This window comes from Aulonocara sp. 'chitande type north' Nkhata Bay, linkage group LG3 (genome assembly GCF_057382095.1).
Source record: "Aulonocara sp. 'chitande type north' Nkhata Bay isolate Kocher_YH1m ecotype deep benthic linkage group LG3, A_spYH_male_GT1.1, whole genome shotgun sequence".
NCBI classification, from domain to species: domain Eukaryota; kingdom Metazoa; phylum Chordata; class Actinopteri; order Cichliformes; family Cichlidae; genus Aulonocara; species Aulonocara sp. 'chitande type north' Nkhata Bay.
In genome coordinates, this window is record NC_141346.1 from 50,635,611 (window position 1) to 50,650,339 (window position 14,729).

The 14,729-nt window shown below is 46.4% G+C and overlaps 1 protein-coding gene across 1 annotated transcript in view; it reads right to left on the reverse strand.

Annotated features, from left to right (window-relative positions):
- efnb3b (ephrin-B3b) overlaps positions 1 to 14,105 on the reverse strand; it is a 97,955-nt gene extending 83,850 nt beyond the window's left edge. The window contains exon 1 of the mRNA XM_086284821.1: positions 12,620 to 14,105. Coding sequence (XP_086140947.1) covers positions 12,620 to 12,768 — 149 coding nt within the window. The 5' untranslated portion in view covers positions 12,769 to 14,105. The remainder of the gene's footprint in view (positions 1 to 12,619) is intronic.
- Positions 14,106 to 14,729: the final 624 nt, after the last annotated feature.

Consider the following 14,729-nt stretch of genomic DNA (forward strand, 5'->3'; position numbering starts at 1 on the left):
GTTTCCCTGCTCTCTCTTTAATGCTCACCCAGAAGCTCGCTTTGTCTCACATGATTGTGTTGTTTTGCAAATAATGCTTAATGTGCTGATGGAGGGGAAGGGGCGGTGGAGGGGTATCGAGCATCACGGGGATGTGGGGAAGAGGAGGGGGGGTTGTACACAAACCCACGCAGGGCATGTACACAAGCACGGATACACACCTACGCATGACGCATGCCTGACATCCACACAATCACAGTTTCTGCACACAGGCAGAAACGCACGCACACACACACACATTAAAAAAAAAACCCTCCCTCTGTTCAGCATGCAAGGGCATCATGAGGGTACAGAAGCACTTAAACGAGACCTTGAGTGAATTCTTTTGTTCTAGCTAAGTACCGCCATAATAGAGTTAGCTCGCCCGTCACAAGAGTGATTAAATTTAAGAGGAAACATAAGGAGAAAGCAAAGGTTTTGATTAAAAAGAGATAACATTAAAAATACAGTTGAAGTGCGCCACTTATGCATGATAGCGCCGATGTTTGGCTGGTCTACAGCAGCTGCATTAAGGATTTGGGAAATCAGATAATGTGTACGATTTACCAAGTGCCAGAATACACCTCATAGACTGGACGTGTTGCAATATTCAGCTGTGTACACACACTGCACACACACACACACACACATATATATATATAACGGCCACCCAGGACTAAGGCTCCAGATGGGCTAGGCCTAACTGGGACTGGTGGCTTTGCTGAAGCACACAAAATAGGGAACCAAACACAAACACCACAGCAGCTGTGTGTGTTAGCCAGCAAAACCCAAGACCACACAGCCAAGGGTTATCGGCGCCACGTAACCGAAATAAGGAGTCCGTACACATAAGCGTGCGTGCACCCAAGGTACGGGCACGGTGACCCGCAGTCGTGCCGCTTGGCTAAAAGAGAGATTGTGGAAGAGAGAGGCTTTCGCCCCCACCACCACCATTGTGCACTAGCATTCATCTGGCTTGATTTTCTTTGTAGGGAAGGAGGGAGAGAGGGAAGAATCAAGAAAGTTTACAAAAAAAATAGAAAGGAGGGTGTTCCATCTGTTTTTCCCCCTCCTGTGGCTGGGGACCTGCAGTACAGCTGCACTCCAAAGGAGAGCAAGGCTGATAAAGAAGAGGAAAGATTTTTAGAAGGGGAGGTTTCAAGATAGGGTTGCTAATGAGGGAATGGCTGTGTGTGTGTGTGTGTGTGTGTGTGTGTGTGTGTGTGTGTGTGTGTGTGTGTGTGTGTGTGTGTGTGTGTGTGTGTGTGTGTGTGTGTGTGCTAGCCACGCTCTGGTTGGTTCACAGTCACCCCCGAATTACTCTGACACTGCAGTGATAGGCAATCATGATCACTCATTCTGTCTTTACTACAGAGGGCCTATTTACTGCCGGACAATGATGAGCGAATGAGAAGAAGCAGAGACTACAGATCAAAAAAGCCACCCACAAAGAAAAAGAGACACAAAAGGAGCTGCTGGGAGGAACAAGAGAAATAAGAGGAGGAAGAAATGAGAGCAATTTAAAACAAAAAAAGAGAGAGGGGGAATAAATTTTACTGGCTGCCAACCGGCTGTAACATGATAACGGCTTGGATATGTAGCGGAGGGAACTTACACTGATGGCGAGCCAAGCAATGAGTAAAAAGTAAAAAAAAAAAAAAAAGGAAAGACAAAAGAAATGAAAGGGGGATTAGCGCGGAGAAGTGGACTGGTTTTCGCAGACGACGAGAGGGCTGAGAGTGCGTGTGGGAGAGTGGGAAGCCAGCGAGCCGAGTGTGTGTGAGGGCTTTCAGTGGGGAGCTCTGCGAGGGGAGCTCTTTTGTTCACAGAGGAGCAGAGGGAGGAGGAAGAAGTGAGGGAGAGAGAGAAGGAGGACTGGAAGAAGAAGGGAGTGAGGGATATGCTACTGATAGAAAGAGGAGGGGCGGTGGAGTGTACCTCAGAAGAAACTCAACCCCTCCACTTGGACTTTTTCCAGGACTGGGAGCAATAACATTTTTCATCTGTGCATACATGAGTATGTGTGTGTGTGTGTACAAGCTCGCCACTGTGCATGCCTGGATGTGTGTAAGCCAGTGTATCTAAATGAATGCCGAAGTGTGTTAAGGTTGACTGCGAGACATGAGGACAAAAGCAAGACGAGAGAGAGGGAGTTAAAAAACGCTAGAAAGCAGCTCGCACACACAGCGGTGTATTAAAGCCAGAGCTGGGGTATCAGATGATGGGATGTGGAAGGGGCAACAACAATCCACTTCACCACTCTGTCTGTAACAAGATGGATCTTGTTAGAGTTACTTGTGCTAGACAACAAAGCGCTGCAGTGCACTCCATATGTCGTTGCTGCAAAAAAGAAAAAGAGCATTTGGAGGCAGTCAGCTACTTCACTTTAGTACACGGCCTTAAATCATTGCTTCAGGGTGGAATACTTCTATCGGGAAAATGTCTGCTTTTCAGGAAGTGGGAGAAGCCACCTTGTTTTCGTTTGACAGCCATGCACTTTTGAGTTTATTCATTGCAGGTCTGAAAGGGGTTCATAAACCTGAGACTCTGAATCATTTTTTTTTTCAGTCTCGGTGAACAATGCAGCGCTTCAACTGATGACAAACCAAAAAAAAAGGTAACACACTCTTCCTTTTGCAAATTAAAACTAGAACATATAAGCAATTATATGAAACCCCATACACTTTGGGATTTTGCTGCTACAGCTTTTCTAGATCTGGTATAACCAGTTATGACTGCAACTAATTGTTCCAGTCTTCAGAATCACACAAACAGGATCCGTGGTGTGAATTACTGAGCTTTTGGAGGATTTAGCAGGAAGTCGACACAGACTTGCTTTGCTTTAATATCCCTTTGCGAACCTCTCCGACTACGCAGGGGAAAGGATTATGAGACAAACGCAGAGGCCGCTGGGACTCTGCCCTGCAACATCCAAGTACGTGGCCTGTGATATGTTATGGGGAGCGCGGTTGTTTTAGTTAAATAAAACAAAATTAGCTGGGACAAAAACACTTAGCTAAACATAGCTAATAGCTAAAAAAAAATAGCTAGCAAATGAACTCAACATTGTGCACATGTGCGGGAACTGCCTTCAGTTTTCCTCATTGACCGTTTGGTCTAATGTGTCAACACTGCAACCCAAAGGAGATTTAGCATGTCTGTTTTCTGTTAAGACTGGGACGTCTGCACAACTGTGTCAACTGACTTAACAAAGGAGTCTGTTTGCGTTTGTGTTAACTATTTATAACCTTTTAAATTTTTGCCCCTGACAAACAAAATCATGTTGTTTTAAAACTAAAAGTAAAGTAACATCTCAACTAAAACATTTTTAGATAAAAAGTGTGTAAACCCCTCTCTGGAAACACATTGAAGTTAGTTAAATGAGTTCATTTAAAACTAATGAAAAGACAAAACAAAGCTATGACAACTTTGTTGCATCGGCTCAATGCTGAGTGGCTCGAGCGGGGAAAAAAAATAATGAGCATCAGAGTTCGCCACAGAAAGCGCAAAAGATCAGCAAAGACCAAAGAAGCACAGATGAGAAGCGCAGACAAAGGTTGCAGTGGACAGTTTTATTTGTCGAGCACTCTGCTTCGCTCTGCTGCAAAGAAGCTTCTGTACCTTTGGCTCCTTGCCTTTCCCATGGCAGGAGGATAACTAAAGAAAAGCAACGCAAACAAACAGAGTAGCTCACGTTACCGGTTAATCCACATATTTTTGACGCTGCCCCCAAGTGGCAGCAGACAGCTACACATGTGCAGAATGAAGAAAGCAGCAGCATGTTTTAAGAGGTTTCCAATTATGATTCTGTACACATAGTTTTTATGTCTGATGACCACTGAAGTTACAGCTCAGCCTCTCTTTATATATTTATATGAAGTAACAGCCCAAAGGACGGGGTCGGCGTGATGGCCCCTGAGACCTGAGACGTGCCTATATCGACTTCCATCTCAGCATGTGATTTCTATAAACTGAGATACACTGATAGCGTTCAGTGGCTGCTAAGCTTCCCTCACGTGAGGCCCGTGTGCATCTGAAAGCAGAGGAGTTCAACCTAATCTTACATTTCCATCATAACGATGCATTTTTAATGTCAGTCCCACTTAAATTAAATGTTCTACAGAACCCAGGAAATGGAGCGTGATTTTTCCCCCTCGCGCTGCTCGCCAAGGTCAGTTTCCCCGTAGACTATAGCAACAATGGGCTAATGCCAAAGCCAGATGGACTACGCTTACTGTACGGTCTTTTAACTCCTAATTAGAAGTATGCATATGTGCGCACACACGCACAAGCATCCGAGGAGGAAGAAAGCGTGAAGGCTGGAAAAATCATCAAGGTGGTGGGAGTCAGCCGTGGAGAATATTGCAAAAGATCTGAGGTAGGAGAAGCAGGACTGTGCATATGTGGAGTAATAAATGTGGCCGTTTATTACTGGGCCGGGTTTCAAGATGACTGGCTGTTATTGCAGAGGGCCATACCAGCACGCAGGGTTCCCCCACCAAAGCCTCTTAGCATGAAGATCATCTCTGACCTATTGTGAGTGAAGAGGGTAAAGATTATCTTAAAGCTAAGATGCTTTGGAGTAACAAGTCCCTACATCTCTCACACAAGAGACCAAACATCTCTCCACACCCGCTACATCGCCCTCCTCCCTACACACACACACACAAATAAAAGCCATGCATCATTTTGTAGCTCAGCACTGAATAGCTGTTCTGCTTTGTAACCGGGCTCCTTGCAGGCAGTGTGATTCATGTCTGCTTACTTTTGCGGCTCCGTGTGCTTTCTGCAAATCTCCGGATAACAGCTTCTTATGCCAAAAATATAAATGTAAAATGAGATATTTAAAGAAAACTCCACCTGTAGCCACTTCATCATTTACAACTGCAGCTACTGGCTGGCTGTATCGCATTTCTGGGTCCATTTCGCCATTCGACTGTGTACTTTTTGTTATCCCCCGACATGATTTGGCGAGATTGCGTTCCACCTAAGCTATCCTGGAGTACAATGAAAATGAAAGGGTCCCGGTAAATGTCAGGTTTCCGAGTACAGTTCACTCAATCAAAGAATGGGAATGATTGCGGGGGATGAAATCCATCAAAGACGAGGCAGAGACATCATTTGACTGAAGCCTCAAAAGACCAGAATGCAAGTTGACTTTTGAATACGAAGCATGACTCTTACAATGGCTAAGAAAATCTTTGCCGTATTATTATCCCTGTTTTCGCCCACACACGGCACTGAAAGCAACGCATGTGTGTAAAAATCAGAAAGCGCAGCACAAGTCGGCTAAAGAAGATGAGACAAAGCGGGTTCACCACTAAATGTAAATTACAGCGCTTTATCCTGGAGTAAAGTGAACTTCAAGTATTGATTGTACAGTGGAAAAGTAGCTTTATTTTAAAAGGAATTGATTTAGCTTTTGGCAAATTAACTCCATCAACACGTTGTTCTGCTACGAAGCATTTGGCATCATTTCTGCCTCCGTGAGCTTGCTTTATGTGAAGTTTAACCACTGCGTGTGTTTGCATCTTATCATATAAACTGTAGAAGTAAATACCAGGAGGGGAAACAGCTGCCAGTCTCTTAATCGCTCCGTGCTAAGTTGATCAAAGAGCTTATTCTGCTCAAAAAGTCAATGAATTCCTTTAAAGCTTACCAGGTTTCACGCTGGACTTCACAGGGATAAATATTATGGGACATGTCAGTAATGAGAAATGAGGGCCTAGCTCGGTTGAAGTTGAGCAGGAAGCAGCTAGTCATTGTGGTGACCTACAGATCATCAGTCACTCTCACTAGCTGGGACATGTCACATCATCCAGTACCTCTGTCAGACCTGGTTGTGCTGCCAAATAATCCATCTCCCTCTTCACTGTCTTTCATGGCTGTTTTTGGGGTTTTTTGTTTCCCTCTCCGAGCCTGTCAGCTCTCTGCTCTCGTCCTGTCTCCTCTATCTTTGCCTCATCTCACCCTGACAACACCCACTTCTTCTATTTTTGCCCTCCTGCTCATATCGGTCGAAGATGTTTGGCAAGACTTCAGCTGTGACAAGGCACAGCTGTCCGCTGACAAACCCCGCTCATTTGTCTCTCTTGTGTGCAGGCGCACACACGCGCGCTCTCTCTTAGCATTCAGTTACAAAACCATTTTGAGCCTGCGACCAATCAAAGCTCCACGCTGACGTCCACCGGGAGATGGCGAGGGGAGAGTGATGGAGTTGCGGTGTTGATGAAAGTGACAGGATGTAAAGCCCGAAACTGGAATGCATTCTGGCTGTTGAGAGAGCAAGATAAGGGAAAAGAAAACATTTGTCTTTTGTTTTGCATTTTACAAGCTCTGCGTAACTGTATAGGTCTATGCAAAAGAGGACTCCACCTCAACTGCCTGCGGGGAGAACAGTTGTAAAAGCACCAAACAGGTGTTGCAAAAAATGTTTTTCTACCAGTTAATTTTAGTGCTAACAATCTAGCCTTAAAACATGGAAATGAAGTCAGCCGCCGCGCTGAGAATAACTCAGTTTGGTGTCAACAGAAATCAAGACTTGAAACATGTTGTAAACAATGCTGTGGTATTTTGTGGGTGGCAGGTGGAGCTACATCAATTACCTGGATGGGCTACTCTTAACTGTTAAAAAGCAGAGACTAGCCAAAAATAGAAAGAGGAAGTACCGTCAGCTCCTGCAACGAAATGCTTGCTAGCTAGCTAGCTAGTTAACCAGCTAACAGAGTAGCATATCTTTTTCAGGTAAAACCACACACACGTGTAGCTAGTGTGACATAGCTGACACGTAATTTGAGACTACACTAGTATCTAGAAATTATTTTTTGAGGAAACAAAGATTTCAGCACCACCATAAACCACTTGATGGGAAGCGGATTTGCACATGCCATTTACAGAGCAGCCTAGAGCTCGGGGATCTCAACACACAGTTTAGTATTCAGGGCACAAACGCACACATGCCACCACATCCTCTCTGTCACAAGGCAGAATCCCGGCACACAAAATGACAAGAGTGTCAGCTGCCTCCCCGCCGCTATACTGTTTAGCTAGCTGTAGCTGCAACAACGTGAGCCCAACCCAAATGTTGTGAGGATGCAGCCGCAGAGCTAGAAGACTCTAAACTGAAGAGCAAAGGAGTTCGGAGGGAGGAGGAGTAAAGAGAAGAAGAGGGCTCGAGGAAGACTCAAGGGCAAATAAAAGGCAGGATAGAGGAGTTGCTCAACACAGTGACAGAGGTTGCTCTTATACTGCACACCCCTCTGGCGTATAAAATCCACACACACTTTGGTACTGGCTTCCCAATCCACCAGTCTGCTCCCTCTGTGTCACCCGGGGGAGGGAGAGGGGGATTGACCTGGCCCAGTCCAAATGCTGCCAGGAGGATTGGATGATCCTGCTTAGAAGGGTGTGCTGTGAAGCAAGCTAATGAGAAGGCCTGTGTGTGTCTGTGTGTGTGTGTTGGCGGGCCTCGCTCAGGGGTTCTGGGTTCAGCCACCCAGGGCACTCTGCCCGGTGATGTTGGGGACACATGTGACCCCGTCAGACCTCCGGCCTGGATTACTGTTACCACCACTATGCCTGTGAGCGTGTGTGTGTATGTCTGTGTGTTTTTGTGAATGCTTGCAGGGAAGAAAGTTGCTTGTTTTTTCATGTGTTCCAACATTTTTCAACCAGCCCAGCCAGCCGCACGCTTTTTATCTCCTTCATCCCAATCATCAGCACTTTTAACAAATACCAAAAATCCCAAAGTCACTTCGAAAAAGTCCAAGGGACCGGGGAAGTAAATTAGTTCTTTAGCTAACCCCAGCATATTTACAACAGCGCTTTATAGCTGTTATGATGTTGATGAATGTGCACTGCCCCTGCCAAATAAACTTATAATCGAGTGCTAAAATAATGAATAAATTCCGAGTGGAACAACAGCCCGTGACACGTGCCAGTTTCCTCACCTCTACTGTGTGTGTGCGCACATCTGCCCTCCTGTCTAGTCTAGTGGTAAAGGTGTGTGTTTATTGCTCACTAGCACACGCTACAAAGGAGATAGATTAGGACCACACACTCTTTACACATGTGTCCAACAGTGATGGGGGGAAGAGGAGGTCGAGCCTCCCGAGGCTCATTTGTGTATAATATGTGTGTGTATGCAGACGCAATAGATACGTCTGTTTGCATGTCTGTGTTTTCATAGTCAAACCCCTTACCTGTGTGTCCATCTGCCCGAACAAAGGAAGAAGGAAAGAGGGAAAAGGAGAAAAGATTGCTGCCTCTGGTCGGATTGGCTGCCTCCTTTTTCTCCTTCCCCTGGCCTTTCCATTCTGCCACATCAGCTGAAAGCTCTTTTCACAGCTCCTGTTGCTCTCAGCTCGTAAACTTACACACACTCCTTTTTTTCACCGAGGGGGAAGAGTGACGGTAGGAAGAGAGAGAGAGAGCAAGGGAGCGGGGAAACAAGGCGGTGGGGGGGGGGGGGGGGCTGCTGCCCCGTTGGTTTAACTCGAGCAATACGGTCCATATCATTTTGATCTCGCCTCCTCTCTCGGCCACATTCCTTTTTTTTCTGCACTTCTTCCTAAAGATAAGAAAAATAAAAAAACGCTATACCCAGTGGATATTGTCTAATCATTTCGCCCAAGGATACGTGTAGGCTTACCAGGCTCCTGCTTTCTTACCCACACAGCCCGGAAAAAGGCCTCCGAGCATGAATTATTCATGAAGTCAAAACCTACAGGATGGGTGTAAACGGGTGTGGGCTTTTAAATATACAAACAATCTGTAAACGGGTGCTGGAATGCTGCTCCCGTGATATGACCTACTAACACCTATTCCATAATAAGAATAACCTCCTCAACCAAAAACACATTTGTGGCGGTGACTCCACCAGTCTCTCTCTCTCTGGCGGCTTTTTTTTTTTTTTTTTTTGCAGTTGAAACACTTAGCCTAGTTAGCTAGTCTTTTATCCGGCGCCAATTAGCCAACGATTAATGAATTATTGAGAAACGGGAAGGGTGGCGGTGGTGGGGTGGAGGGGGATTAAATTTTAATGTGGATCTTAGGGGGAATAGTTGTATTACAAGTCACCGCAAGCAGCAAACCGGGAGACGCCCACCCTCAGCAGCCATTTACAATAATCTACAGCCATTTACGAAAGTGGGTAAAGAGGAGAGGAAAAAAGGGAGAGAGTGCGAGTAAAGGAGGGGTGAATGAGCGCTTTTTTTGGCATTAAGAACAGACGCTGAAATCAGACTTGCAAAAAGGTTCCAGAAACTACAAAAGTCCATATGTCATGATCAGATGAGTGACCGAAGCCAGCATCCTCGTCTCTGTGTGTGTGTGTGTGTGTGTGTGTGTGTGTTTGGGTCACCTGCCACCCTCCTGCCAGCCACGCCATCTTCACCCCTCCCCCCACCCGAACTCCCAAGCAGTAATGTAAGTTTCGATCTTTCATTAGGGTGGCCGTGTAAGGCCGATAATACGCGATGCTGAGATAAGGATAATATATGTCTGAGGAGGAGCTCTTCCCAAGGTGATCGTTCTGGTTCAGTTCCCTCTTCCTCAAGCAGAACCTGTATTGGCACTTGAGACTTAACTGGTATTGATTTACTTAGGGTTAGGGCCGTCTCCACCCCCCGCTCTGCTCTCCCCGCCGCTCGGTGTTTCTCTTTCACCTCCCAGCACCTGTCTCTGTTTATATTCCTCCAGGAAGGCTTCTTGTCAGGCTGTGGTAGCATCAACCCGTGGAGGGGTCTATAAAAAAAGGTGGATGTCCTGGTGCATTCTGATATTATATTTAAGGAATTAATCTGGCAGCTGAGCACCCACCCCCCTCCCATCCTCCCTCAAAAGCACCCACAGATGCCTGCTTTTCCTCCTCACCTCTGTCATCCCTCGCACATTTTTTGGGTGCGTCTGTGGCTGCTGTAGCGTCATAATTAGCGGCTGGATGTGACACATGTTTCCAATTTGCTACGTCTGGTCACTGCACCGAGGTGGTGGTGGTGGGGCGGGGGTGCAAGAGATAGAGACAGACGGAGAGTGACAGTAGGGAAAAGAGGGAGAGAATAATAGAGGGACAGAAGAGGGGGGGAATGAGAAGAGATGCTTTGATTGTAAAATTCCAGGCCAATATGGATGTTTAAAACAATCCACCATGTTTTTCCCCGTTAGTTTACCTCCTTGTTTATTCCAAGGGAAACAACAAAATTGCACAACTGCCCTGATTTAAAGCTTTCAGTTGGAACACTTAGCCAGCTCACAAATGATGTGGCACAGATGATAATTGCAAAAAAAACAAGGTGCCAATATCACAGTTTGCTAGGCTGGTATCAGTCCATACCTGCACTACTGATATTAGGCTGATATTAGAATTTATGCATCCCTGCAGAAAAAAAAGAGAAGCAGTGGATACTGAGGCGTGAGAAGGAGAGAATATAAGACAGAGGATGGAAGAAAAGATGGGAGGAGAGGTGGAGGGGAAGCTGCAAGTGGATGGTCCAAACTTCAAAGAGGCATACGCAGCAAAGGTCCAGAGGTTAACAATGTGACACCCCATTTACTACACAGACAAGATGTGAACCATACGTGTGCTCTGATTGCTGCAGCTTCTGCTTACTTTTCACCTCATTTCTGAAACCACCTGTGTGTGTGTGTGTGTCTTCCAGAAGCGTGTCCTTGGAAGAAGCAGACTATTTAGAGAAGCAGCGGGCTCTTAACATATTTCAGCCCAGGGCCAAAACCTATTCTGCCCCGAGGCAGCTGATACTAGAGTACTGCTCATGTCACGTAGAGAGCAAGGAGAAACAAGTACACGACAGCATGAAAAAGGGCCAAGAAAATAAACTGGAGGAATGACTAAGCTGATTAACTATGAATAGTAAGCTTCGTGAATAAGCTTCATAGTATAAAAAGAAAAGGGCTTTTTGTATTTTGGATGGATATATGAGCGAGCAAATCTGTGGAAATGACAGCAGAGTGTGGCGTCAAAGCCACCGCCCGTCTAATTGCGAGCCGGGCCCATTCACTGAGCCCTAACACCCACCTAACACTAAACTCCATTAGGAGACAATAGCGTGGAATCACCTGTAAGGCTTCAAAAGCCCAGGCTGTGAGCTTCTCTGTGGAAATTACCCTCCCGTGTCCAACTCTACTCCCTGTTGGGCGAATCCACCCACTGCTGACAAAAAGCCCTCATTAAGGGCTTCATGCCTGGCTCCACAGCAGGGGCCCACGCACAGTCACATCTGTGGAGAAGTGGAGAAACTGGGCAGGACGTAGCCTCCAGCGCACGGACGCATTAAAAACCTGTTAGTCTCTGAAAAAGCCCCTGGCATGGGTGTGAGTTAAAGCTGTCTCGGGGGGGGCCCGGTTGGCATAAGTGAGTCAATTTTCTCTTGTGTTTTTTTTTCTCCCTTCTATAAAGTGTACTTAGAAGAAACGGGAGCTATTCTGGAGCGGTGCTCCATGCTGATAGCCTGCACAGAAGTGTTTATCAAGCTGCAAAATATCATTGTTCCAATTTGCCAACAGAAATGTAGCTAGGATTTGCAGAAATGAATCTTTGTGTCACTGAAGGAAAAAAAAAAACTCCCCTCTTTTCCCTTCCATACAAGCCGCCTTGTTATTCTCCACCTCCCCTCTTCCACCACCACCTCCTCCTCCTCACAGCCAGCAGGTCCATTCAGACACAGGGAAATTGGCAGAGGTGTGAGAAAAGTGGTGTCAGTCATTAAGGCTGGACAGCAGAGAGGTGTTTAAAATGGCATTTCCTCAGCTAATGCCTGACACCTTCTCCGTGAGGAAAAGGAGGAGGAAAGAAAATGCAAATGAGCTCGGGCAAAGTGTGCAGACTGGGTGTTTGACAGGCCTGAGGTCCAAAAGGAGGAAGGGAGTGCTACCCTGGACTTTAATCAAGGTCATCCAGCAACAGCAATTAGAGCATCACACAAGTCTTTATCATCCTACACACACAGCTTCCATCTACGGCCTTAGAGCTCACGGGGACTTTTAGAGGCGCTGCAGCTGGACCAGGAACAATAATCAGTGTGACAAATGCAGAGCAGCAGCATTTATCAGATCACAGTTTAGACTGAGCAAACAATACTGAGAGTGAATACAACAATGACGAAATAGTCTTATTTTTTTCTTCTTTAGATACCGCAAAAAACTGTCCAAAAGGAACCCTGACTGAGAAAAATCAGCAGTGTCGGTAAGACGGGCAGTCTGCTGTAGGCCTGCACTCTGTTACGAATTTCTGACCTTATCCAACAGACGGTGATGAAGGTGCTTTTCTAAAGACACTCCAACAAGCTGTCAGAATGGCAGCCTTCACAGAAAAAAAAATCAATATTCCGAGTTAGGCCTGCACTTTGTGGTGAATTTCTGCCTTTATCCAACTTTATTTTCTTCTTTATCGCCTGTGTCATGTCGCATTACCGCTCAGCAGTGCACTCAGTTTCTTGCGTTCATAAAACGTTTCATGATTCTCCCGTCGCATGCAATGAAACCACAAAAAAATCAGTTTTCCCCAAGCATGCTTGGAGAACTTCAAGATCAACCCTACAATTAAGTCAGCCAGTGAAACTGTGAGGTCTGCGAGCGCTCTTACCTTTCGTTCAGGGAATTCCAGTAGATGGGCTCCAGGTTGCTGGCTGTCGTCCCCAGTAAATCCAGTAAGAATACCAGCAGGATCCCCAATCCATTCCCACTTCTTCGACACGCCATCTCAACCCTGACACCCAGCATATGCGGCCCCATTTAAAAGCAAGATCTTTTCTGCGGTTTCGATGCTGTTGCACACGAGGGGGGACTCTCTCAAAACAATAGATGCGCGGCTACAGCCGATCAGGCTATAGGTAGAGGACAGTCAAAGTGTGAAGCCAAAGCCCGCTCTGCACAACCTCATGGATCCGAAATGTGGCAGCTTGTAAGCGATCACAGCACACGCACTGAAATGTGCGAGGGGAAAAAGAAACTTGTTCAATCCGCGCGTCTGGGTGTCCAAAAAACGATTTCTGCGCGTCCACAGTTGCACTAATTCTGTGCCAATCCCATGACTTTCCTCGTTAATCTGTCCTTCCCTTTTATTTCTCCAAAAACTGCGCTCCTCGGCTGAAAGGTAACTCCACGGAATCAAAAATATTTAAAAGAAAAAATGATTGCCACCCAGCCTCTAACTCTGTAGCCTTTCGGTGCGCCCTGATTGTCTTTTTTTCCGAACAATGTTCCCTTGTTCTCTGTGCCGACTCTGTGCGATTTCTCTCCCATTACCTTGTTTCCTCGCAAGAATATCTAGCTTCCAGCATATCAGAGAGGAACCGGGGAAAAGAAATACTGTCAGTGTGGCAGAAGGGCGCAATCAAAACCAGGTCAAAAGTGTGAGGGTGAAACGTTTAAAATGGAAAAGATGTTACTCGTGTCCACAGCTCCATCCTCATAAAGACGTGTTGATGCTCGGCGGGTTCAGTCAGTGCGCGTTACAATCCTTAGTGGCCTCTTTATGGAATCAAAAGCAAACACACACGGGTTGTAAATCCTTAATAGACACGCTGAAAAATAATAATCATAAAAAAGATCCGAAATCGACGATAAATCCAAGAATCAATTCAAAGAAACTGAGAGGAATAAATCAAAGCGCTAGAAAAGCATCTCCACTCTAATAATGTCACACACAGGCCAACGTGAAAGTTTTGAAGTGATAGAAAGGAAAAAATAATATTAATAATAATAAGATGCGAGTTGTGAGCATCAGTCCCGGCTGGAAATTATCTGATGCGGCGCATCATTTGGAGAGCAGGACGCGTCGCTTCTCGGTCATGGAAAAGCGCTTCATTCGTTATCTCCTCCGTCTCTCTGCCTCAAAATCCCACTGCTTTGACTCGTCCTAACGCTCGCAGCACATTGACAGACCGACTGGCTTGTTTGAGAGGAGGAGGAGGAGGGAAAAAAGGGGCATGGATGAATGGAAAGGAGAAAAAAAATCCCCATCCTCCGACTGGCAGGCAGGGCGCACTGACGGAGCGCAATTCTTCCAGGCTTTGTCGGCGGGGGCGGTATCGAGTCCCTTTCAGCACCTCCTCTTTCCTCCTCCTTTTAGAGTCTCGGCCCCCCTTCTCCCCTCTCCTAACTCGGACCTTTGGACTCCCTGGCACTCTATTCTGCCTCCTTTCAAACGCCGAACAAGAACCCCCTCCACCACCACTAGCTCTCTAAATGCTCACCAACGTGCGCCCCTGAAAGTGACGAAAGAGCAAGAGCGCCCTCAATGTATTGACTAAGCATCACATGTGGCACTGAGGCAGGATCGTATTGGAAAAACACAATCCAGATGCAGTTTTACAAGGATTTTTCATTCAAATGTCCCCGCAAAGCTACTTCCTACAGGAGTGATTACTCCAGACGCAAAGCGCCTCACAGAACAGCAGGAGCTCGCGCTATGAGGCCTCGTGGATACATAAAGCAAAGTTACAGCACTGTTTCAGGGATGAAGTTGAAAACAGGAACTTGCACCGAAATGTCTCCTTAGAGAGAATTATGATATCTGGCATGATCACTGGGCCGGCCTCACCTCGCTACATCTGCGCAGTGTAAGGGAAAAGAATCCGCTCTCCTTGTGTGGGAGGACAGAGCAGAGTCTCAGCAGCTTCAAAGCGGGCAGCTGAGCTTGATGGGTTGCAGGACGATCCTGGTGGCAGGACCCGCTGAGGGCCACACACACA